General features: G+C 45.3%; 1 protein-coding gene across 2 annotated transcripts in view; it reads right to left on the bottom strand.

The window, feature by feature from the left end:
- MRPL51 (mitochondrial ribosomal protein L51) overlaps positions 1-21262 on the bottom strand; it is a 64368-nt gene extending 43106 nt beyond the window's left edge. Inside the window, exons 1-3 of one of the 2 annotated variants that reach the window (XM_053692848.1) lie at positions 21140-21262; positions 12132-12213; positions 11149-11256 (exon numbers count right to left, since the gene is read on the bottom strand). In XM_053692848.1, the coding sequence (XP_053548823.1) occupies positions 11149-11256; positions 12132-12213 (190 nt within the window). In that variant the 5' untranslated portion in view covers positions 21140-21262. Of the gene's footprint in view, positions 1-11148; positions 11257-12131; positions 12214-15812; positions 15930-21139 lie in introns of those variants that run through there. The other variant, XM_053692849.1, reaches the window with a different exon arrangement.
- Positions 21263-26514: the final 5252 nt, after the last annotated feature.

Here is a 26514-nt window from a genome sequence, read left to right as displayed (position 1 = left end):
CTGCCTCTCTGCTACAATTACCAAGAGTAGTTACTTGCTTGTCTCTGCTTACCCAAAAGATATTACAGATCCTACTGCCTCTCTGCTACAATTACCAAGAGTAGTTACTTGCTTGTCTCTGCTTACCCAAAAGATTACAGATCCTACTGCCGCTCCGCTACAATTACCAAGAGTAGTTACTTGCTTGTCTCTGCCTACCCAAAAGATATTACAGATCCTACTACCTCTCTGCTACAATTACCAAGAGTAGTTACTTGCTTGTCTCTGCCTACCCAAAAGATATTACAGATCCTACTACCTCTCTGCTACAATTACCAAGAGTAGTTACTTGCTTGTCTCTGCCTACCCAAAAGATATTACAGATCCTACTACCTCTCTGCTACAATTACCAAGAGTAGTTACTTGCTTGTCTCTGCCTACCCAAAAGATATTACAGATCCTACTACCTCTCTGCTACAATTACCAAGAGTAGTTACTTGCTTGTCTCTGCCTACCCAAAAGATATTACAGATCCTACTACCTCTCTGCTACATCTAGCTTGCACAATTTGCAGCATTTTAAAACCTTGGCTATCAAGTGGGTAATCCTCAATTCCTCAAAAAAGAAGAAAAAACAAAATATAGAGTAATATTGTTTGAATATTGATAATTACAATAGCATGTGCAAATGGCTACTCACATATGCCGGAGCTATCATCAGCTCAGGTATAACGGCAGTCCTGAGTACAAAGCCGTCAGGATCAGCTGGGTTGGTATCTGGATTCTCGTCACAAACTCCCGGGTCTCCAAGGGAAAGAAAATAAGATAATAGTGTGATATTGTTTATACACCCAAAGTTACAGAATCGATGCTTGGAATATTACTCACACTTTGTAGGAGCTGATATCAAGCTCCACTTTCAGCACAGACCTGAATCTTTTGGCTATCAGGTAAAGCCTTAACGAACCAAACGGAACCGCTTCCAATCAAGGTTTTTTTATTTAAAATGTATAAAAAATATTAAAAGCAAGAAATAGTAGTCATTCGGGTATACAGTGTAAAAATGTTACCATTTACAAGTTACACTTTGTTATTTTAGTAGGATGGCAACGGATTATAACAATGTATCCGTATAGTAGCCAAAGTCCTTACAGCATAACACCCTTCACTATGACGTATTTCTCAGATGCGTAAGCTCAGTCTCGACGTACGTTTCGCCACGCCCCTGTGGCTTTTTCAAGAGTGATTCATAGCGGTTCCTGGCATCCTTTTATTGCTCTTCTTCATTCGTTTAAGGTGGAAATGTCTTAAGGAGGTTTTGCATATAATCCAATAATGTCAGTTTTAAAAGCAAAAAAAATATCTTGTACTTATTTCAAGGAAAACAATGTATTTTAAACGTAAGAACATATAAAGACAAAATAGAAGGTAATTCAGTAGAATAAACACTTTAAGTTAAAAAATGGCATAGTTCAAAATCCGCATTTAAACCAAATGGTACCATAGTGTTGAGCTCAAATATCCACTTCATTTCTCGTTTTGAGAGTTCATTCTCTCTATCAGATCCTCTCCAATGAATGTTTAGCTTTCTAATCCCTATGAAGGATAGACTACTTGGCTCTTTTCCATGTTTTTCCTTGAAGTGTAGGGATACTGGATGTTTTAAAGAGCCCTTTTTTATGTTGTAAAAATGTTCATATATTCTAGTTTTTAATAATCTAGTTTTCCCTATGTAAAATAAATTACATTTGCAGGACAAAAGGTACACAACAAACTTACTATTACATGTTATTAGTTGATTAATGTCATATTTTCTTTTTCCATTAAGGAAGAAATCCACATTTTTTTGGCGATTGCCATTTCTGCAACCTGCACAATCTCTGCAATATTTAAAACCTTTCATTTGTGTAAGCCAATTTTTCGGAACTTCATCCCTTATATAACTTTTTGTTAGATGATCTTTTAAATTCATTGCTTTTTTTAAAATTAAATTTGGCTTGTCAGGTAATATACTGTTTAAATGGCAATCTCTTTTTAGAATCCCCCAATGTTTCTCTATGATATTTCTCAATTCCCTATTCTGGTTATTATAGCCAAAAATGGTTAACTCTTTCTGTACTGTAGTCCCATGTAAAATTTATGTCCCAATCGTTAGTTTGTAAGAACATTAGAAATGAGTCTAGGGTAGTTTTAGACCCCTTCCATATCAGGAATATATCGTCTATGTACCGGCGATAGGCTACGATGCGAACCTGTTTATGGCGGCTTGGGAGGAGTCATGGATATTCAGGGGACATAGCTGGGGGCAAAGCATCGTAGCCTATCGCCGGTACATAGACGATATATTCCTGATATGGAAGGGGTCTAAAACTACCCTAGACTCATTTCTATCTTACAAACTAACGATTGGGACATAAATTTTACGTGGGACTACAGTACAGAAAGAGTTAACCATTTTTGGCTATAATAACCAGAATAGGGAATTGAGAAATATCATAGAGAAACATTGGGGGATTCTAAAAAGAGATTGCCATTTAAACAGTATATTACCTGACAAGCCAAATTGGCTTACACAAATGAAAGGTTTTAAATATTGCAGAGATTGTGCAGGTTGCAGAAATGGCAATCGCCAAAAAAATGTGGATTTCTTCCTTAAAGGGACGTTATACACTCATTTTTTCTTTGCATAAATGTTTTGTAGATGATCTATTTATAAAGCCCATAAAGTTTTTTTTTAAATAAATGTATAGTTTTGCTTATTTTTAAATAACATTGCTCTGATTTTCAAACTCCTAACCAAGCCTCAAAGTTTTATGTGAATACCGTCGGCTACCTTCTCCAGCTTGCTCCTGTTTGTGTAAAGGGTCTTTTCATATGCAAAAGAAGGGGGAGGGGGGAGTGTCTTATTTGCCACTTGCAGTGGGCTTTCCAGCTACCTTTTCAACAGAGCCAAACTGACAGCTTCTAAGTAAGTTTTTAAACAGTTTTATACTGGATTTTTATATCAGTATCTGTGCATCTTATTCTTTATAGTAGTGTCTATTACATGCAGTTATATGAAAATGAGTGTATACTGTCCCTTTAATGGAAAAAGAAAATATGACATTAATCAACTAATAACATGTAATAGTAAGTTTGTTGTGTACCTTTTGTCCTGCAAATGTAATTTATTTTACATAGGGAAAACAACTAGATTATTAAAAACTAGAATATAGGAACATTTTTACAACATAAAAAAGGGCTCTTTAAAACATCCAGTATCCCTACACTTCAAGGAAAAACATGGAAAAGAGCCAAGTAGTCTATCCTTCATAGGGATTAGAAAGCTAAACATTCATTGGAGAGGATCTGATAGAGAGAATGAACTCTCAAAACGAGAAATGAAGTGGATATTTGAGCTCAACACTATGGTACCATTTGGTTTAAATGCGGATTTTGAACTATGCCATTTTTTAACTTAAAGTGTTTATTCTACTGAATTACCTTCTATTTTGTCTTTATATGTTCTTACGTTTAAAATACATTGTTTTCCTTGAAATAAGTACAAGATATTTTTTTTGCTTTTAAAACTGACATTATTGGATTATATGCAAAACCTCCTTAAGACATTTCCACCTTAAACGAATGAAGAAGAGCAATAAAAGGATGCCAGGAACCGCTATGAATCACTCTTGAAAAAGCCACAGGGGCGTGGCGAAACGTACGTCGAGACTGAGCTTACGCATCTGAGAAATACGTCATAGTGAAGGGTGTTATGCTGTAAGGACTTTGGCTACTATACGGATACATTGTTATAATCCGTTGCCATCCTACTAAAATAACAAAGTGTAACTTGTAAATGGTAACATTTTTACACTGTATACCCGAATGACTACTATTTCTTGCTTTTAATATTTTTTATACATTTTAAATAAAAAAACCTTGATTGGAAGCGGTTCCGTTTGGTTCGTTAAGGCTTTACCTGATAGCCAAAAGATTCAGGTCTGTGCTGAAAGTGGAGCTTGATATCAGCTCCTACAAAGTGTGAGTAATATTCTGTATTACTGTAACTTTGGGTGTATAAACAATATCACACTATTATCTTATTTTCTTTCCCTTGGAGACCCGGGAGTTTGTGACGAGAATCCAGATACAAACCCAGCTGATCCTGACGGCTTTGTACTCAGGACTGCCGTTATACCTGAGCTGATGATAGCTCCGGCATATGTGAGTAGCCATTTGCACATGCTATTGTAATTATCAATATTCAAACAATATTACTCTATGTTTTGTTTTTTCTTCTTTTTTGAGGAATTGAGGATTACCCACTTGATATCCTTTTTATATCACATTTATTCACGAGATCTTTTTCTGTTTGTGATTGAAGTTATTTGTTTTATAAAACCTAGGCTACACATGCTACTTTTTTAGCCCCTCTATAGAGCAAATTACCACACAATTTTTATAAAACAGCAAGAGATGTTTTATGTGCCTTTTTTTGCTGAAGTGACAATGGGATGATCAGAAGTGAGGTAGGAGACAAGGCTTTGTGTGAAGTGGGCAGTGCAATGCAGTCTGAAAGCTGAGCAAAAATAAATAGGTAAATGGCTGAGAAAAAAAAAAAAAAAACAATGGGGAGAGGCGTAATCAGAAAACAAGGACAGGGAAGGTACAGACTCGGGGACATGTGTGGGAAAGGCTCAGTGACAACGTATCGAGCTGAGGTAACTGGATAAGTGAGGTGACAGAATATGTAACAGGGAAGGTACAGACTCAGGGACATGTGTGGGAAAGGCTCAGTGACAACGTATCGAGCTGAGGTAACTGGATAAGTGAGGTGACAGAATATGTAACAGGGAAGGTACAGACACAGGGACATGTGTGGGAAAGGCTCAGTGACAACGTATCGAGCTGAGGTAACTGGATAAGTGAGGTGACAGAATATGTAACACGGAAGGTACAGACTCGGGGACATGTGTGGGAAAGGCTCAGTGACAACGTATCGAGCTGGGGTAACTGGATAAGTGAGGTGACAGAATCAGGGAAAGGCTCAGTGACAACGTATCGAGCTGAGGTAACTGGATAAGTGAGGTGACAGAATCAGGGAAAGGCTCAGTGACAACGTATCGAGCTGGGGTAACCGGATAAGCGAGGTGACAGAATATGTATCAGGGAAGGTATAGACTCAGGGATGTGTGTGGGAAAGGCTCAGTGACAACGTATCGAGCTGAGGTAACCGGATAAGTGAGGTGACAGAATATGTAACAGGGAAGGTACAGACTCAGGGACAACGTATCGAGCTGGGGTAACTGGATAAGTGAGGTGACAGAATCAGGGAAAGGCTCAGTGACAACGTATCGAGCTGAGGTAACCGGATAAGTGAGGTGACAGAATATGTAACAGGGAAGGTACAGACTCAGGGACATGTGTGGGAAAGGCTCAGTGACAACGTATCGAGCTGGGGTAACAGGATAAGTGAGGTGACAGAATATGTAACAGGGAAGGTACAGACTCAGGGACATGTGTGGGAAAGGCTCAGTGACAACGTATCGAGCTGAGGTAACAGGATAAGTGAGGTGACAGAATATGTAACAGGGAAGGTACAGACTCAGGGACATGTGTGGGAAAGGCTCAGTGACAACGTATCGAGCTGAGGTAACTGGATAAGTGAGGTGACAGAATATGTAACAGGGAAGGTACAGACTCAGGGACATGTGTGGGAAAGGCTCAGTGACAACGTATCGAGCTGGGGTAACCGGATAAGTGAGGTGACAGAATATGTAACAGGGAAGGTACAGACTCAGGGACATGTGTGGGAAAGGCTCAGTGACAACGTATCGAGCTGGGGTAACCGGATAAGTGAGGTGACAGAATATGTAACAGGGAAGGTACAGACTCAGGGACATGTGTGGGAAAGGCTCAGTGACAACGTATCGAGCTGAGGTAACTGGATAAGTGAGGTGACAGAATATGTAACAGGGAAGGTACAGACTCAGGGACATGTGTGGGAAAGGCTCAGTGACAACGTATCGAGCTGAGGTAACTGGATAAGTGAGGTGACAGAATATGTAACAGGGAAGGTACAGACTCAGGGACATGTGTGGGAAAGGCTCAGTGACAACGTATCGAGCTGGGGTAACTGGATAAGTGAGGTGACAGAATATGTAACAGGGAAAGGCTCAGGGACAACGTATCGAGCTGGGGTAACAGGATAAGTGAGGTGACAGAATATGTAACAGGGAAGGTACAGACTCAGGGACATGTGTGGGAAAGGCTCAGTGACAACGTATCGAGCTGAGGTAACTGGATAAGTGAGGTGACAGAATATGTAACAGGGAAGGTACAGACTCAGGGACATGTGTGGGAAAGGCTCAGTGACAACGTATCGAGCTGGGGTAACTGGATAAGTGAGGTGACAGAATATGTAACAGGGAAGGTACAGACTCAGGGACATGTGTGGGAAAGGCTCAGTGACAACGTATCGAGCTGGGGTAACTGGATAAGTGAGGTGACAGAATATGTAACAGGGAAAGGCTCAGTGACAACGTATCGAGCTGGGGTAACTGGATAAGTGAGGTGACAGAAAATGTAACAGGGAAGGTACAGACTCAGGGATATGTGTGGGAAAGGCTCAGTGACAACGTATCGAGCTGAGGTAACTGGATAAGTGAGGTGACAGAATATGTAACAGGGAAAGGCTCAGGGACAACGTATCGAGCTGGGGTAACAGGATAAGTGAGGTGACAGAATATGTAACAGGGAAGGTACAGACTCAGGGACATGTGTGGGAAAGGCTCAGTGACAACGTATCGAGCTGAGGTAACCGGATAAGTGAGGTGACAGAATATGTAACAGGGAAGGTACAGACTCAGGGACATGTGTGGGAAAGGCTCAGTGACAACGTATCGAGCTGAGGTAACTGGATAAGTGAGGTGACAGAATATGTAACAGGGAAGGTACAGACTCGGGGACATGTGTGGGAAAGGCTCAATGACAACGTATCGAGCTGAGGTAACTGGATAAGTGAGGTGACAGAATATGTAACAGGGAAGGTGCAGACTCGGGGACATGTGTGGGAAAGGCTCAGTGACAACGTATCGAGCTGAGGTAACCGGATAAGTGAGGTGACAGAATCAGGGAAAGGCTCAGTGACAACGTATCGAGCTGGGGTAACCGGATAAGTGAGGTGACAGAATATGTAACAGGGAAAGGCTCAGTGACAACGTATCGAGCTGGGGTAACAGAATATGTAACAGGGAAGGTACAGACTCAGGGACATGTGTGGGAAAGGCTCAGTGACAACGTATCGAGCTGGGGTAACAGAATATGTAACAGGGAAGGTACAGACTCAGGGACATGTGTGGGAAAGGCTCAGTGACAACGTATCGAGCTGGGGTAACAGGATAAGTGAGGTGACAGAATATGTAACAGGGAAGGTACAGACTCAGGGACATGTGTGGGAAAGGCTCAGTGACAACGTATCGAGCTGGGGTAACTGGATAAGTGAGGTGACAGAATATGTAACAGGGAAGGTACAGACTCAGGGACATGTGTGGGAAAGGCTCAGTGACAACGTATCGAGCTGAGGTAACCGGATAAGTGAGGTGACAGAATATGTAACAGGGAAGGTACAGACTCAGGGACATGTGTGGGAAAGGCTCAGTGACAACGTATCGAGCTGAGGTAACTGGATAAGTGAGGTGACAGAATATGTAACAGGGAAGGTACAGACTCAGGGACATGTGTGGGAAAGGCTCAGTGACAACGTATCGAGCTGGGGTAACTGGATAAGTGAGGTGACAGAATATGTAACAGGGAAGGTACAGACTCAGGGACATGTGTGGGAAAGGCTCAGTGACAACGTATCGAGCTGGGGTAACCGGATAAGTGAGGTGACAGAATATGTAACAGGGAAGGTACAGACTCAGGGACATGTGTGGGAAAGGCTCAGTGACAACGTATCGAGCTGGGGTAACTGGATAAGTGAGGTGACAGAATATGTAACAGGGAAAGGCTCAGTGACAACGTATCGAGCTGAGGTAACTGGATAAGTGAGGTGACAGAATATGTAACAGGGAATATAGTGACATTACAAGATATTACGGAGGATGAACGTCAGCGACTTCGGAATAAGCTTTTTGTATAGCAGACATCCTCAAACTTGGCCCTCCAGAAGTTTTGTAACTATATTTCCAATGATGCTTAGCCAGCATATCAGCTGGCTGAGCATCATGGGAAATGTAGTTCCAAAACCTCTGGAGAACCAAGTTTGAGGATGTGTGTTGTATGGCGTTAGGCAGAGATTAGAGCTATATAATATTTATTTATTGTACTCACACAGGTATACCCCGCTCAACACACAGGTATACCCCGCTCACACACACACACACACACAGGTATACCCCGCTCACACACACACACACACACACAGGTATACCCCGCTCACACACACACACAGGTATACCCCGCTCACACACACACACAGGTATACCCCGCTCACACACACACACACAGGTATACCCCGCTCACACACACACACACAGGTATACCCCGCTCACACACACACACAGGTATACCCCGCTCACACACACACACAGGTATACCCCGCTCACACACACACACACACAGGTATACCCCGCTCACACACACACACACACAGGTATACCCCGCTCACACACACACACACAGGTATACCCCGCTCACACACACACACAGGTATACCCCGCTCACACACACACACAGGTATACCCCGCTCACACACACAGGTATACCCCGCTCACACACACAGGTATACCCCGCTCACACACACACACACAGGTATACCCCGCTCACACACACACACAGGTATACCCCGCTCACACACAGGTATACCCCGCTCATACACAGGTATACCCCGCTCACACAGGTATACCCCGCTCACACAGGTATACCCCGCTCACACAGGTATACCCCGCTCACACAGGTATACCCCGCTCACACAGGTATACCCCGCTCACACAGGTATACCCCGCTCACACAGGTATACCCCGCTCACACAGGTATACCCCGCTCACACAGGTATACCCCGCTCACACAGGTATACCCCGCTCACACACACACACACACACAGGTATACCCCGCACACACACACACACACAGGTATACCCCGCTCACACACACAGGTATACCCCGCTCACACACACACACAGGTATACCCCGCTCACACACACACACAGGTATACCCCGCTCACACACACACACACACACACACAGGTATACCCCGCTCACACACACACACAGGTATACCCCGCTCACACACACACACACAGGTATACCCCGCTCACACACACACACAGGTATACCCCGCTCACACACACACACACAGGTATACCCCGCTCACACACACACACACAGGTATACCCCGCTCACACACACACACAGGTATACCCCGCTCACACACACACACACACACACACACAGGTATACCCCGCTCACACACACACACACACACACACAGGTATACCCCGCTCACACACACAGGTATACCCCGCTCACACACACACAGGTATACCCCGCTCACACACACACACAGGTATACCCCACTCACACACACAGGTATACCCCACTCACACACACGTATACCCCACTCACACACACACACACACACAGGTATACCCCACACACACAGGTATACCCCACTCACACACACACACAGGTATACCCCACTCACACACACACACAGGTATACCCCACTCCCACACACACACAGGTATACCCCACTCACACACACACACAGGTATACCCCACTCACACACACACACAGGTATACCCCACACACACAGGTATACCCCACTCACACAGGTATACCCCACTCACACAGGTATACCCCACTCACACAGGTATACCCCACTCACACAGGTATACCCCACTCACACAGGTATACCCCACTCACACAGGTATACCCCACTCACACAGGTATACCCCACTCACACAGGTATACCCCACTCACACAGGTATACCCCACTCATACACACACAGGTATACCCCACTCATACACACACAGGTATACCCCACTCATACACACACAGGTATACCCCACTCATACACACACACAGGTATACCCCACTCATACACACACACAGGTATACCCCACTCATACACACACACAGGTATACCCCACTCATACACACACACAGGTATACCCCACTCATACACACACACAGGTATACCCCACTCATACACACACAGGTATACCCCACTCATACACACACAGGTATACCCCACTCATACACACACAGGTATACCCCACTCATACACACAGGTATACCCCACTCATACACACACACATATACAGGTATACCCCACTCATACACACACAGGTATACCCCACTCATACACACACAGGTATACCCCACTCATACACACACAGGTATACCCCACTCATACACACACAGGTATACCCCACTCATACACACAGGTATACCCCACTCATACACACACACATATACAGGTATACCCCACTCATACACACAGGTATACCCCACTCATACACACATATACAGGTATACCCCACTCATACACACAGGTATACCCCACTCATACACACACACATATACAGGTATACCCCACTCATACACACATATACAGGTATACCCCACTCATACACACATATACAGGTATACCCCACTCATACAGCGGGTTAGGGACCTGAGCCCCGCTGTAAAGTGAAACAAGGCGGTTTTAGCTTTCTTTTCACTTGCCAGTGCGTTTAAAAACTTGAAAACATGTTTGAACTAACTTATATTAGGAGTGCAATAGTGCTACGATTAGTTTAATACTAGCACAGTACAGTAATTCAATAAATACTGTACCTGTAAAATAGTGACTATAACACTAAGACACAGATCACACTGCAATGCTGTAAACAGAGTGAACTGCGCATAACAAAATGGTGCCAGTCACTTTTCTCGCAATCTCACGAAGATTACAGCACTGTTTCAAAATCCTTGGAGGTTGAACTTCAGCTCCACAAAGCGCTGTAAAGTGAGGTATACCTGTATAGTGCTTCTAAAGTACAGCTGGTCATAAAGGCAAAAAGCTGTGATGTTTTGGGCACGAAGGAAATCGGCACATCGGTACTAGAGACTGATCGAAGCCTTGAGGTGACCAGGGGGGGGGTGTAATAATATTCTGCAACAGACATAAACCTCACCCAGGATTCCGATATTGTCATAAACACCAAACATCGCTCTCTTGTTATCCCATCGGTCACTGGTCTTCGGTTTTGGCAAGAAGTTCATGCGGATCAGGCTCCATTGTCCTACACAAAACAACAAAACCGGAAGTGAAGGCGCAGACGCACTAAATAGCTGTGTAAACAGACGGTAGGTTGGTTTGCTGCTAAAGAAACTAAGTGAAACATTACAATAAATAACCAGAGACAATCTGCTTATTCCTCTCTTCTTGCTGTGGTGGGGTTTTTATTTCACCACACAGATGATTGTTTTACGTGAAATCACAATGCTTATAATGTTACAATAACTAAATGGATTATCTCAGCAGTTAAAGTGATGGTAAAGTTCTGGTAATCTCTATTAAAGGGACACTGAACCCAAATTTTTTTTTCATGATTCAGATACAGCATGAAATTTTAAGCAACTTTCTAATTTACTCCCATAATCAAATTTTCTTCATTCTCTTGGTATCTTTATTTGAAATGCAAGAATGTAATTTTAGATGCCGGCCCATTTTTGGTGAACAACCTGGGTTGTCCTTGCTAATTAGTGGATAAATGCATCCACCAATAAAAAAGTGCTGTCCAGAGTACTGAACCAAAAACCCCCAGCTTAGATGACTTCTTTTTCAAATAAAGATAGCAAGAGAACGAAGAAAAATTGATAATAGTAAATTAGAAAGTTGCTTAAAATTGCATGCTCTGTCCCGAAAGAAAAAAATTGGGTTCAGTATCCCTTTAAGTATTGCATTAATTGATTAAAATCAATATAAGTTTGATTCATCGTTTTTAATATATTTGGGTTTTAATCAAGTTATAACTTTTTTAAAAGCAATTTCTAAACCTCATACATTCAACCCATTATATATATTTGTTTTACCTTTCAATCACGGTGCCCACAGGCTGTAGGTTAAACAACTCCCATTTGCTGCTACACAAACAATAAAAATATAAAGACTCACCAAGGGAAAATGTACGGGTGGTGAGAGATGGAAGCGGAAATACGTGGCAGCTCCTCCCCAACAGCTGAGATATCGGCCACATCTGCTGACACAAATGCCACATGAGTATATCAGGTGGTGCAGAAACAAACAGGGTACTCATTGTCACTCATTTCATGCAGTCAGTATTGCCAATGGCAGGAAATGATAAACGGCACACACTCACTGGATATTTGTGAAGTGCTTTATTGGCCCCATAATTACAGCATGTGACGTTTTGGGGATCTCACCCCTTCATCAGACTAAGCAAATGCGTACAAAACAAACTACTTCCCACCCTTCATCAGAGAAGAACCGCCTCACAAACTAATATCCAATCACAATCAAATATATCGATGACATCATCAAAACAAAAACAATTGGGCAGCAGTTGTGCAAAATAAATAATAAAACATATATGTGATTCAAGTCTGCAATAAAAAACTTCCTTTGTTACAGGACAATAAAGCACTTTACTTACAAAAATCCAGGCTTTTGTTGAGAGGTTGCATATCATACCCAGAATCCTCTTGTGCATTGGTAACAGTGTATATGAAGTTTTACTGGGTAAAAGCAGGCTGGGATATGTGCTAATTGGCTATGCAATCATTTTTGTTATTTTACTTTTATGAAATGGAGGATTTTAATCTCATGCTTTTATCTCCACCATAATTTAAAATAATATTGTGTGTGTGTGTATATATATATATATATATATATATATATATATATATATATATACACAATGTATATGGGTATATATAAATATAATATAGACACACACACGTGCAAGTATATAAGCTACATATATACACATATGATCGGAAGGACAGGAGGTCGCTATCCCGCATAGTGGGGCCGGTATTGTGAGTTATTAGCTGCTACAAGCAGTGTTCATTTTCCTCTATCATATCAGTGCGGTTATTTGTATACATTCTATACAAGCGGTTATACTTTGGTTACACGTACCACTGAGATAGGAGGGTTTCCTGTATCATTGTGTAAAGGCTTGTGCAGTTTGGCAAATCATACTCGTTTAGAGCAGCTTAGCAGAGGAGCTGAGTTTTGAAACTTCGGTTGTATACTTTTTAAAACTATTACATTTGATGCATGCTATTATATGATATGGGTTCAAGCTAATACCTTCATTTACAAAAGGCATTTATCCTGATACCTACGGGTCATAGCGGTTCCCTTTTTAACTATATCAGTACTTGTGATGTTTTGTGTTGGACATTAACGGCTCATAACGATATATTTAAACCCATATACATTGTATTCATGGGTGTGGGTGGGTGTGTGTGGGTGGGGGGGGTGTATATATATATATATATATATATATATATATATATATATATATATATATATATATATATGTGTATATTAATTATTTACACCCATATACATTGTATTTATGGTAATATATGTATATTATTTACACCCATATACATTGTATTTATGGTAATATATGTATATTATTTACACCCATATACATTGTATTTATGGTAATATATGTAAATTATTTACACCCATATACATTGTATTTATGGTAATATATGTATATTATTTACACCCATATACATTGTATTTATGGTAATATATGTATATTATTTACACACATATACATTGTATTTATGGTAATATATGTAAATTATTTACACCCATATACATTGTATTTATGGTAATATATGTATATTATTTACACCCATATACATTGTATTTATGGTAATATATGTATATTATTTACACACATATACATTGTATTTATGGTAATATATGTAAATTATTTACACCCATATACATTGTATTTATGGTAATATATGTATATTAATTTACACCTATATACATTGTATTCATGGCCATATGTGTGTACATATTTAAATGTATATGGGTGTGAGTATATAATCTACACATATACAAATATTACCATGAATATAATGTATATGGCGGTAATTAATAAACATGAATTCACATATGACCATGAATACAATATATATGGGTGTAAATAATATATATAATTATAAATATTAGCATAAAAAAAATATACAGTATATGTGTGAAAATAATATACATACACACATATAACCATGAATACAATCTACATGTGTGAGTATATAATCTACATATAAACAAATATTACCATGAATACAATGTATATGGATGTAAATACTATACAAAAGAGCAAAAGTGAGGGGGGAGAAAGAGAGCGAACAAAAGAGAGGGGGGCTCTGGGGATGGTAAGGGAATACTAATACTAGGGGGGTCTGGGGATGATAAGGGAATAAAAATACTGGGAGCTCTAGGGATGGTAAGGGAATACTAATACCGGGAGCTCTAGGGATGGTAAGGGAATACTAATACCGGGTGCTCTGGGGATGGTAAGGGAATACTAATACCGGGTGCTCTGGGGATGGTAAGGGAATACTAATAGGGGGGCTCTGGGGATGGTATGGGAATACTAATACTGGGGGGGTCTGTTGATGGTATGGGAATACTAATACCGGGTGCTCTGGGGATGGTAAGGGAATACTAATACTGGGGGCTCTGGGGATGGTAAGGGAATACTAATACCGGGTGCTCTGGGGATGGTAAGGGAATACTAATAGGGGTGCTCTGGGGATGGTAAGGGAATACTAATACCGGGTGCTCTGGGGATGGTAAGGGAATACTAATACTGGGTGCTCTGGAGATGGTAAGGGAATACTAATAGGGGTGCTCTGGGGATGGTAAGGGAATACTAATAGGGGGGCTCTGGGGATGGTAAGGGAATACTAATACTGGGGCTCTGGGGATGGTAAGGGAATACTAATACTGGGGCTCTGGGGATGGTAAGGGAATACTAATACTGGGGATCTGGGGATGGTAAGGGAATACTAATACTGGGGCTCTGGGGATGGTAAGGGAATACTAATACTGGGGCTCTGGGGATGGTAAGGGAATACTAATACTGGGGGCTCTGGGGATGGTAAGGGAATACTAATACTGGGTGCTCTGGGGATGGTAAGGGAATGCTAATACTGGGTGCTCTGGGGATGGTAAAGGAATACTAATACTGGGGCTCTGGGGATGGTAAGGGAATACTAATACTGGGGCTCTGGGGATGGTAAGGGAATACTAATACTGGGGGCTCTGGGGATGGTAAGGGAATACTAATACTGGGGCTCTGGGGATGGTAAGGGAATACTAATACTGGGGGCTCTGGGGATGGTAAGGGAATACTAATACTGGGGGCTCAGGGGATGGTAAGGGAATATTAATACCGGAGTGGGGGGGATGGTAAGGGAATACTAATACTGGGGGCTCTGGGGATGGTAAGGGAATACTAATACTGGGGGCTCTGGGGATGGTAAGGGAATACTAATACTGGGGGTTTGGGAGATACTTGTGAAGGGTCATTTAATCTAATCATCATATTTAAGCTATTTACAGGGCGCTACAATATGGCTATACCCAGGTATCACACGTGTGTGCCCGACACTAGCCTCATGTAGTTCCGCCTGAGCTCAGCGCTATAATATAAGGTTCTGTATTGACCCAGCTCTATAAAGGGTTAAACACACAGCAGATATTTAGTTACTTATCGGAACATCCACTGTGTTTAACCCTCTGTAGAGCGGGGTCGATACTAAACCATTATTTGCTCTAACAGATCGTAGTAAGTACCGGACAACGGCCTCAGCGATGGGCCGCACGGAGAGTATTTCCGGTTACGTCATCAGTCTGCGCCTTTCACATTTAGTCTGTTGTAGTGTGGTGTCCTCTGTCAGAGCGAAGAGCGGTAAGTGCTTATTACCGCAAAAGAGTGGGGAGAGAGCGAGCAAAAGAGAGGAGGGTGGGGGGAAGAGAGCAAGCAAAAGAGAGGGAGGGGGGGGAAGAGAGCAAGCAAAAGAGAGGGAGGGGGGGGGGAAGAGAGCAAGCAAAAGAGAGGGAGGGGGGGGGGGAAGAGAGCAAGCAAAAGAGAGGGAGGGGGGGGGGAAGAGAGCAAGCAAAAGAGAGGGAGGGGGGGGGGAAGAGAGCGAGCAAAAGAGAGGGAGGGGGGGAAGAGAGCGAGCAAAAGAGAGGGAGGGGGGGAAGAGAGCGAGCAAAAGAGAGGGAGGGGGGGAAGAGAGCGAGCAAAAGAGAGGGAGGGGGGGAAGAGAGCGAGCAAAAGAGAGGGAGGGGGGGGAAGAGAGCGAGCAAAAGAGAGGGAGGGGGGGGAAGAGAGCGAGCAAAAGAGAGGGAGGGGGGGAAGAGAGCGAGCAAAAGAGAGGGAGGGGGGGGGAGAGCGAGCAAAAGAGAGGGAGGGGGGGGAGAGCGAGCAAAAGAGAGGGAGGGGGGAAGAGAGCAAGCAAAAGAGAGGGAGGGGGGGAAGAGAGCAAGCAAAAGAGAGGGAGGGGGGAAGAGAGCAAGCAAAAGAGAGGAGGGGGGGGAAGAGAGCAAGCAAAAGAGAGGAGGGGGGGGGAAGAGAGCAAGCAAAAGAGAGGAGGGGGGGGAAGAGAGCAAGCAAAAGAGAGGAGGGGGGGGAAGAGAGCAAGCAAAAGAGAGGAGGGGGGGGGAAGAGAGCAAGCAAAAGAGAGGAGGGGGGGAAGAGAGCGAGCAAAAGAGAGGGAGGGGGGGAAGAGAGCGAGCAAAAGAGAGGGAGGGGGGGAGAGCGAGCAAAAGATAGGGAGGGAGAGCGAGCAAAAGAGAGGGAGGGAGAGCGAGCAAAAGAGAGGGAGGGAGAGCGAGCAAAAGAGAGGGAGGGAGAGCGAGCAAAAGAGAGGGGGGGAGAGCGAGCAAAAGAGAGGGAGTGGAGAGCGAGCAAAAGAGAGGGAGTGGAGAGCGAGCAAAAGAGAGGGAGTGGAGAGCGAGCAAAAGAGAGGGAGTGGAGAGCGAGCAAAAGAGAGGGAGGGGGGAAGAGAGCAAGCAAAAGAGAGGGAGGGGGGAAGAGAGCAAGCAAAAGAGAGGGAGGGGGGAAGAGAGCAAGCAAAAGAGAGGGAGGGGGGGAAGAGAGCAAGCAAAAGAGAGGGAGGGGGAAGAGAGCAAGCAAAAGAGAGGGAGGGGGAAGAGAGCGAGCAAAAGAGAGGGAGGGGGAAGAGAGCGAGCAAAAGAGAGGGAGGGGGAAGAGAGCGAGCAAAAGAGAGGGAGGGGGAAGAGAGCGAGCAAAAGAGAGGGAGGGGAAGAGAGCGAGCAAAAGAGAGGGAGGGGAAGAGAGCGAGCAAAAGAGAGGGAGGGGAAGAGAGCGAGCAAAAGAGAGGGAGGGGAAGAGAGCGAGCAAAAGAGAGGGAGGGGAAGAGAGCGAGCAAAAGAGAGGGAGGGGGGGGAGAGAGCGAGCAAAAGAGAGGGAGGGGGGGGAGAGAGCGAGCAAAAGAGAGAGGGGGGGGGGGAGAGAGCGAGCAAAAGAGAGGGGGGGGAGAGAGCGAGCAAAAGAGAGGGGGGGGAGAGAGCGAGCAAAAGAGAGGGGGGGGGGAGAGAGCGAGCAAAAGAGAGGGGGGGGGAGAGAGCGAGCAAAAGAGAGGGGGGGGGAGAGAGCGAGCAAAAGAGAGGGGGGGGGAGAGAGCGAGCAAAAGAGAGGGGGGGGAGAGAGCGAGCAAAAGAGAGGGGGGGGGAGAGAGCGAGCAAAAGAGAGGGGGGGGGAGAGAGCGAGCAAAAGAGAGGGGGGGGGGAGAGAGCGAGCAAAAGAGAGGGGGGGGGGGTGAGAGCGAGCAAAAGAGAGGGGGGGGGGAGAGAGCGAGCAAAAGAGAGGGGGGGGGGGAGAGAGCGAGCAAAAGAGAGGGGGGGGGGAGAGAGCGAGCAAAAGAGAGGGGGGGGGAGAGAGCGAGCAAAAGAGAGGGGGGGGGGAGAGAGCGAGCAAAAGAGAGGGGGGGGGGAGAGAGCGAGCAAAAGAGAGGGGGGGGGGAGAGCGAGCAAAAGAGAGGGGGGGGGGAGAGCGAGCAAAAGATAATTAGTACGTAGGATAGCCTTATGCTTATCCCAGGCATTAGTACATAGGATAGCCTTATGCTTATCCCAGGCATTAGTACATAGGATAGCCTTATGCTTATCCCAGGCATTAGTACGTAGGATAGCCTTATGCTTATCCCAGGCATTAGTACGTAGGATAGCCTTATGCTTATCCCAGGCATTAGTACGTAGGATAGCCTTATGCTTATCCCAGGCATTAGTACGTAGGATAGCCTTATGCTTATCCCAGGCATTAGTACATAGGATAGCCTTATGCTTATCCCAGGCATTAGTACGTAGGATAGCCTTATGCTTATCCCAGGCATTAGTACGTAGGATAGCCTTATGCTTATCCTGGGCATTAATTAGTATGTAGGATAGCCTTATGCTTATCCTGGGCATTAATTAGTACGTAGGATAGCCTTTTGCTTATCCCGGGCATTAATTAGTACGTAGGATAGCCTTATGCTTATCCTACGCATTAATTAGTACGTAGGATAGCCTTATGCTTATCCTGGGCATTAATTAGTACGTAGGACAGCCTTATGCTTATCCTGGGCATTAATTAGTACGTAGGATAGCCTTATGCTTATCCTGGGCATTAATTAGTACGTAGGATAGCCTTTTGCTTATCCCGGGCATTAATTAGTACGTAGGATAGCCTTATGCTTATCCTACGCATTAATTAGTACGTAGGATAGCCTTATGCTTATCCTGGGCATTAATTAGTACGTAGGATAGCCTTATGCTTATCCTGGGCATTAATTAGTACGTAGGATAGCCTTATGCTTATCCTGGGCATTAATTAGTACGTAGGATAGCCTTATGCTTATCCTACGCATTAATTAGTACGTAGGATAGCCTTATGCTTATCCTGGGCATTAATTAGTACGTAGGATAGCCTTTTGCTTATCCCGGGCATTGATTAGTACGTAGGATAGCCTTTTGCTTATCCCGGGCATTAATTAGTACGTAGGATAGCCTTATGCTTATCCTACGCATTAATTAGTACGTAGGATAGCCTTATGCTTATCCTGGGCATTAATTAGTACGTAGGATAGCCTTATGCTTATCCTGGGCATTAATTAGTACGTAGGACAGCCTTATGTTTATCCAAGGCATTAATTAATATGTAGGATAGCCTTATGCTTATCCCAGGTATTAATTAGTACTTAGTATAGCTTTATGCTTATCCCATGCAATCTTTAAGTCCCCCACGGTGTTTGTCATTACCACCTCTTGTGTAAGAGTCATATGCAGGTAGGGGTGATGTTGGGGAGATGGCAAAACTTGGGGGATTCAGTAAAATGGGGGGCTTGGGAGAAGATGTGATACTAGGGCTGTCTATGGTGGCAGAAGTGGTACTAGGGGGTCTTACGGGAGGAGATGGGGTTTCAGAGGGGAAGAGATCATAATGAAGAGATACTGGGTGTCTATGGGAGGAGGGGATACTGGGTGTTTTCTGGGGAAGGAAAGGATAATGGGGGTCTCAGGTAGAAAAGGTAAAACTGGAGGGGTCTCAGGAGAGGAGGTGATATTGGGAGAGTCTCATACTTGTGGATGTGAGAATGGGTGTGAAGGCAATACAGTGGGGTCTCAGGAGGAGGTGTTATTGGGTGGGCTTGGGGGAAGATGTGATACTGGAGGTATAGGGGGAGCAGGAATACTGAAGGTCTTGGTGGAGGAGGGGATACTGGGGGAGGAGGGGATACTGGGGGTATTGGGGGAGGAGAGGATACTGGGGGTATTGGGGGAGGAGAGGATACTGGGGGTATTGGGGGAGGAGGAGGTATTGGGGGAGGAGAGGATACTGGAGGTATTGGGAGAGGAGAGGATACTGGAGGTATTGGGGGAGGAGAGGATACTGGGGGTATTGGGAAAGGAGAGGATACTGGAGGTATTGGGGGGGAAGAGGATACTGGAGGTATTGGGGGGGAAGAGGATACTGGAGGTATTGGGGGGGGAAGAGGATACTGGAGGTATTGGGAGGGAAGAGGATACTGGAGGTATTGGGAGGGAAGAGGATACTGGAGGTATTGGGAGAGGAGAGGATACTGGAGGTATTGGGAGAGGAGAGGATACTGGGGGTATTGGGAGAGGAGAGAATACTGGGGGCATTGGGAAAGGAGAGGATACTGGAGGTATTGGGGGGGGGAAGAGGATACTGGAGGTATTGGGGGGGGACGAGGATACTGGAGGTATTGTGGGGGGAAGAGGATACTGGAGGTATTGGGAGAGGAGAGGATACTGGAGGTATTGGGAGAGGATACTGGAGGAGGAGGGGATACTGGAGGTATTGGGGGAGGAGGGGATACTGGGGGTATTGGGGGAGGAGGGGATACTGGGGGTATTGGGGGGGGAAGAGGATACTGGAGGTATTGGGAGAGGAGGGGATACTGGAGGTATTGGGGGGGGGGAGAGGATACTGGAGGTATTGGGAGAGGATACTGGAGGTATTGGGGGGGGGAAGAGGATACTGGAGGTATTGGGAGAGGAGGGGATACTGGGGGTATTGGGGGGGGAAGAGGATACTGGAGGTATTGGGGGGGGAAGAGGATACTGGAGGTATTGGGGGGGAAGAGGATACTGGAGGTATTGGGGGGGAAGAGGATACTGGAGGTATTGGGGGGGAAGAGGATACTGGAGGTATTGGGGGGGGAAGAGGATACTGGAGGTATTGGGGGGGGAAGAGGATACTGGAGGTATTGGGGGGGGAAGAGGATACTGGAGGTATTGGGGGGGGAAGAGGATACTGGAGGTATTGGGAGAGGAGGGGATACTGGAGGTATTGGGGGGGAAGAGGATACTGGAGGTATTGGGGGGGGAAGAGGATACTGGGGGTATTGGGAGAGGAGGGGATACTGGAGGTATTGGGGGGGAAGAGGATACTGGAGGTATTGGGAAAGGAGAGGATACTGGGGGTATTGGGGGGGAAGAGGATACTGGAGGTATTGGGAGAGGAGAGGATACTGGAGGTATTGGGAGAGGAGGGGATACTGGGGGTATTGGGGGGGGGAGATGGTAATGTGGGAGAATAAGGTACAGACAGCAGGGTGTAGCACCATGACACAGGGGTAATAAGCACTTACCGCTCTTCGCTCTGACAGAGGACACCACACTACAACAGACTAAATGTGAAAGGCGCAGACTGATGACGTAACCGGAAATACTATCCGTGCGGCCCATCGCTGAGGTCGTTTTTTAACTTATATATAAATAAATATTTATAAAACACCCCCATTTCTGATAGAAAAGCCCACGCATGCGCTATACAATGGTTTCAGAATTTCACAATTGTAAAGAGTTGTACCGTTATGCGCCCAGGAATGTGAGGAATCTGGCACGCATGCGTATTAGGCTCAAACTGAGAGCAACAGCTGATGAAACGTCACAGGAAGTGACATGGTTCGCTGTTTTACAAAGTTCGGTCCCTTCACAACAGAACAGGCTACGATCCGTTAGAGCAAAATAATGGTTTAGTATCGACCCCGCTCTACAAAGGGTTAAACACAGTGCATGTTCCGATAAGTAACTAAATATCTGCTGTGTGTTTAACGCTTTATAGAGCGGGGTCAGTACAGAAGCTTATATTATAGCGCGGAACCATCTCCCCCAGACCCCAGTGGCCCCTACATGTGTGATACCTGAGTATACCCAGAATGTAGCGCCCAATAAATAGCTTAAATCTGATGATTAGACTAAATGACCCATGACCCTTCACAAGTATCTCCCAAGCCCCCAGTATTATTCCCTTACCATCCCCAGAGACCATAGTATTAGTATTCCCTTACCATCCCCAGAGACCATAGTATTAGTATTCCCTTATCATCCCTAGAGCACCCAGTATTAGTATTCCCTTACCATCCCCAGAGCCCCCATATTAGTATTCCCTTATCATCCCCAGAGCCCCCCAGTATTAGTATTCCCTTACCATCCCCAGAGCCCCAGTATTAGTATTCCCTTATCATCCCCAGAGCCCCAGTATTAGTATTCCCTTATCATCCCTAGAGCACCCAGTATTAGTATTCCCTTATCATCCCTAGAGCACCCAGTATTAGTATTCCCTTATCATCCCTAGAGCACCCAGTATTAGTATTCCCTTATCATCCCCAGAGCCCCAGTATTAGTATTCCCTTATCATCCCTAGAGCACCCAGTATTAGTATTCCCTTATCATCCCTAGAGCCCCCAGTATTAGTATTCCCTTATCATCCCTAGAGCACCCAGTATTAGTATTCCCTTATCATCCCCAGAGCCCCAGTATTAGTATTCCCTTACCATCCCCAGAGCCCCCAGTATTAGTATTCCCTTACCATCCCCAGAGCCCCCAGTATTAGTATTCCCTTATCATCCCCAGAGCCCCAGTATTAGTATTCCCTTACCATCCCCAGAGCCCCCAGTATTAGTATTCCCTTACCATCCCCAGAGCACCAGTATTAGTATTCCCTTACCATCCCCAGAGCACCAGTATTAGTATTCCCTTACCATCCCCAGAGCACCAGTACTAGTATTCCCTTATCATCCCCAGAGCCCCCAGTATTAGTATTCCCTTACCATCCCCAGAGCACCAGTATTAGTATTCCCTTATCATCCCCAGAGCCCCAGTATTAGTATTCCCTTACCATCCCCAGAGCCCCCATATTAGTATTCCCTTATCATCCCCAGAGCCCCCAGTATTATTATTCCCTTACCATCCCCAGAGCCCCAGTATTAGTATTCCCTTATCATCCCCAGAGCCCCCAGTATTATTATTCCCTTACCATCCCCAGAGCCCCCAGTATTAGTATTCCCTTACCATCCCCAGAGCCCCCAGTATTAGTATTCCCTTACCATCCCCAGACCCCCCAGTATTAGTATTCCCTTACCATCCCCAGAGCCCCCAGTATTAGTATTCCCTTACCATCCCTAGACCCCCCAGTATTATTATTCCCTTACCATCCCCAGAGCCCCCAGTATTAGTATTCCCTTACCATCCCTAGACCCCCCAGTATTAGTATTCCCTTACCATCTCTAGACCCCCCAGTATTAGTATTCCCTTACCATCCCCAGAGCCCCCAGTATTAGTATTCCCTTACCATCCCCAGAGCCCCCAGTATTAGTATTCCCTTACCATCCCCAGAGCCCCCAGTATTAGTATTCCCTTATCATCCCCAGAGCACCCAGTATTAGTATTCCCTTACCATCCCTAGAGCCCCCCAGTATTAGTATTCCCTTACCATCCCCAGAGCCCCCAGTATTAGTATTCCCTTACCATCCCAGAGCCCCCAGTATTAGTATTCCCTTACCATCCCCAGAGCCCCCATATTAGTATTCCCTTACCATCCCCAGAGCCCCCAGTATTAGTATTCCCTTACCATCCCCAGAGCCCCCCAGTATTAGTATTCCCTTATCATCCCCAGAGCACCCAGTATTAGTATTCCCTTACCTATCCCCAGAGCACCCAGTATTAGTATTCCCTTACTATCCCCAGACCCCCAGTATTAGTATTCCCTTACCATCCCTAGAGCCCCCAGTATTAGTATTCCCTTACCATCCCCAGAGCCCCCAGTATTAGTATTCCCTTACCATCCCCAGAGCCCCCAGTATTAGTATTCCCTTACCATCCCTAGAGCCCCCAGTATTAGTATTCCCTTACCATCCCCAGAGCACCCAGTATTAGTATTTCCTTACTATCCCCAGAGCACCCAGTATTAGTATTCCCTTATCATCCCCAGAGCACCCAGTATTAGTATTTCCTTACTATCCCCAGAGCACCCAGTATTAGTATTCCCTTACTATCCCCAGACCCCCAGTATTAGTATTCCCTTACCATCCATAGAGCCCCCAGTATTAGTATTCCCTTACCATCCCCAGAGCCCCCAGTATTAGTATACCCTTACAATCCCCAGAGCCCCCAGTATTAGTATTCCCTTATCATCCCCAGAGCACCAGTATTAGTATTCCCTTACCATCCCCAGAGCCCCCAGTATTAGTATTCCCTTACCATCCCCAGAGCCCCCAGTATTAGTATTCCCTTACCATCCCCAGAGCACCAGTATTAGTATTCCCTTACCATCCCCAGAGCACCAGTATTAGTATTTCCTTATCATCCCCAGAGCACCAGTATTAGTATTCCCTTACCATCCCCAGAGCCCTTAGTATTAGTATTCCCTTACCATCCCCAGACCCCCAGTATTAGTATTCCCTTACTATCCCCAGACCCCCAGTATTAGTATTCCCTTACCATCCCCAGAGCACCCAGTATTAGTATTCCCTTACCATCCCCAGAGCCTCCATATTAGTATTCCCTTACCATCCCTAGACCCCCCAGTATTAGTATTCCCTTACCATCCCCAGAGCACCAGTATTAGTATTTCCTTATCATCCCCAGAGCACCAGTATTAGTATTTCCTTATCATCCCCAGAGCACCAGTATTAGTATTTCCTTATCATCCCCAGAGCACTCAGTATTAGTATTCCCTTACCATCCCCAGAGCCCCCAGAATTAGTATTCCCTTACCATCCCCAGAGCACCAGTATTAGTATTCCCTTATCATCCCCAGAGCCCCCAGTATTAGTATTCCCTTACCATCCCCAGAGCACCAGTATTAGTATTCCCTTATCATCCCCAGAGCCCCCAGTATTAGTATTCCCTTACCATCCCCAGAGCACCAGTACTAGTATTCCCTTATCATCCCCAGAGCCCCCAGTATTAGTATTCCCTTACCATCCCCAGAGCACCAGTATTAGTATTCCCTTACCATCCCCAGAGCACCAGTATTAGTATTTCCTTACTATCCCCAGAGCACCCAGTATTAGTATTCCCTTACTATCCCCAGACCCCCAGTATTAGTATTCCCTTACCATCCCCAGAGCCCCCAGTATTAGTATTCCCTTACCATCCCCAGAGCACCAGTATTAGTATTTCCTTACCATCCCCAGAGCCCCCAGTATTAGTATTCCCTTACCATCCCTAGAGCCCCCAGTATTAGTATTCCCTTACCATCCCCAGACCCCCAGTATTAGTATTCCCTTACCATCCCCAGAGCCCCCAGTATTAGTATTCCCTTATCATCCCCAGAGACCATAGTATTAGTATTTCCTTACTATCCCCAGAGCACCCAGTATTAGTATTCCCTTACTATCCCCAGAGCCCCCAGTATTAGTATTCCCTTACCATCCCCAGAGCCCCCAGTATTAGTATTCCCTTACCATCCCCAGAGCACCAGTATTAGTTTTCCCTTACCATCCCCAGAGCCCCCAGTATTAGTATTCCCTTACCATCCCTAGAGCCCCCAGTATTAGTATTCCCTTATCATCCCCAGAGACCATAGTATTAGTATTTCCCTTACCTATCCCCAGAGCACCCAGTATTAGTATTCCCTTACTATCCCCAGAGCCCCCAGTATTAGTATTCCCTTACCATCCCCAGAGCCCCCAGTATTAGTATTCCCTTACCATCCCCAGAGCACCAGTATTAGTATTTCCTTACCATCCCCAGAGCCCCCAGTATTAGTATTCCCTTACCATCCCCTAGAGCCCCCAGTATTAGTATTCCCTTACCATCCCCAGAGCCCCCAGTATTAGTATTCCCTTACCATCCCCAGAGCCCCCAGTATTAGTATTCCCTTACCATCCCCAGAGCCCCCAGTATTAGTATTCCCTTACCATCCCCAGAGCCCCCAGTATTAGTATTCCCTTACCATCCCCAGACCCCCAGTATTAGTATTCCCTTACCATCCCCAGAGCCCCCAGTATTAGTATTCCCTTACCATCCCCAGACCCCCAGTATTAGTATTCCCTTACCATCCCCAGACCCCCAGTATTAGTATTCCCTTACCATCCCTAGAGCCCCCAGTATTAGTATTCCCTTACCATCCCCAGAGCCCCAGTATTAGTATTCCCTTACCATCCCCAGAGCACCCAGTATTAGTATTCCCTTACCATCCCCAGAGCCCCAGTATTAGTATTCCCTTACCATCCCCAGACCCCCAGTATTAGTATTCCCTTACCATCCCTAGAGCCCCCAGTATTAGTATTCCCTTACCATCCCCAGAGCCCCAGTATTAGTATTCCCTTACCATCCCCAGAGCCCCAGTATTAGTATTCCCTTACCATCCCCAGAGCCCCCAATATTAGTATTCCCTTACCATCCCCAGACCCCCCAGTATTAGTATTCCCTTACCATCCCCAGAGCCCCCAGTATTAGTATTCCCTTACTATCCCCAGAGCCCCCAGTATTAGTATTCCCTTACCATCCCCAGAACCCCCATATTAGTATTCCCTTACCATCCCCAGAGCACCCAGTATTAGTATTCCCTTACTATCCCCAGAGCCCCCATATTAGTATTCCCTTACCATCCCCAGACCCCCATATTAGTATTCCCTTACCATCCCCAGACCCCCAGTATTAGTATTCCCTTACCATCCCCAGAGCCCCCAGTATTAGTATTCCCTTACCATCCCCAGAGCCCCCATATTAGTAT

This window comes from Bombina bombina, chromosome 9, assembly GCF_027579735.1.
Source record: "Bombina bombina isolate aBomBom1 chromosome 9, aBomBom1.pri, whole genome shotgun sequence".
NCBI lineage: Eukaryota > Metazoa > Chordata > Amphibia > Anura > Bombinatoridae > Bombina > Bombina bombina.
This window is presented reverse-complemented; position numbering and strand designations above follow the sequence as displayed.